Source organism: Meleagris gallopavo, unplaced genomic scaffold (assembly GCF_000146605.3).
Source record: "Meleagris gallopavo isolate NT-WF06-2002-E0010 breed Aviagen turkey brand Nicholas breeding stock unplaced genomic scaffold, Turkey_5.1 ChrUn_random_7180001947180, whole genome shotgun sequence".
Lineage (NCBI taxonomy): Eukaryota > Metazoa > Chordata > Aves > Galliformes > Phasianidae > Meleagris > Meleagris gallopavo.
In genome coordinates, this window is record NW_011209000.1 from 1 (window position 1) to 516 (window position 516).

Genomic DNA, 516 nt, shown 5'->3' on the forward strand with positions numbered 1-516 from the left:
ACTGCGAGATGAACGTGACGGACGGGGGCTGGACGGTCATCCAGAGGAACCGCCACAACACAGACATCACCTGGGCCGAGTCCTGGAGCACCTACAAGTACGGCTTTGGGAACGTGCGCGGCGACTACTGGCTGGGCACCGAGTACATCCACCAGATCGCCAAGCAGAAGGTCTACCAGGTCAGGTTCGTCATCCAGGATGCCTCCAACAACATCAGGTTCGCAGAGTACAACCTCTTCAGTCTGGACGATGAGTCCCAGGGCTACCGGCTGCGGCTGGGCTCCTACGCAGGCACAGCAGGGGATGCCATGGACTCGGACAATCCCAGTAACATGCACAACAACATGAAATTCTCCACCGAGGATCGGGATCAGGACGCTTCAAGGAAGAACTGTGCATCCCGCTCTGGGGGCGGTGGTGGTTTCGTCCTGTTATTCCGTGCGGCTGAATTCAAGGGCGGCATGACGTGGGGCAGCCTGTGCAAAGGGACTGCAAATCCTCGCTCATCCTCATCAG

General features: G+C 58.5%; 1 protein-coding gene across 1 annotated transcript; it reads left to right on the plus strand.

Moving 5' to 3' along the window:
• Positions 1-5: 5 nt before the first annotated feature.
• Positions 6-511, plus strand: LOC109364965 (fibrinogen-like protein 1-like protein; the record flags this gene model as incomplete). Its single annotated transcript, XM_019611521.1, is given in 2 exon segments — positions 6-483; positions 486-511. Coding segments are annotated over 2 exon segments (504 nt in total), but the record flags the coding sequence as incomplete, so codon positions are not given.
• Between the last annotated feature and the right edge of the window lie 5 nt (positions 512-516).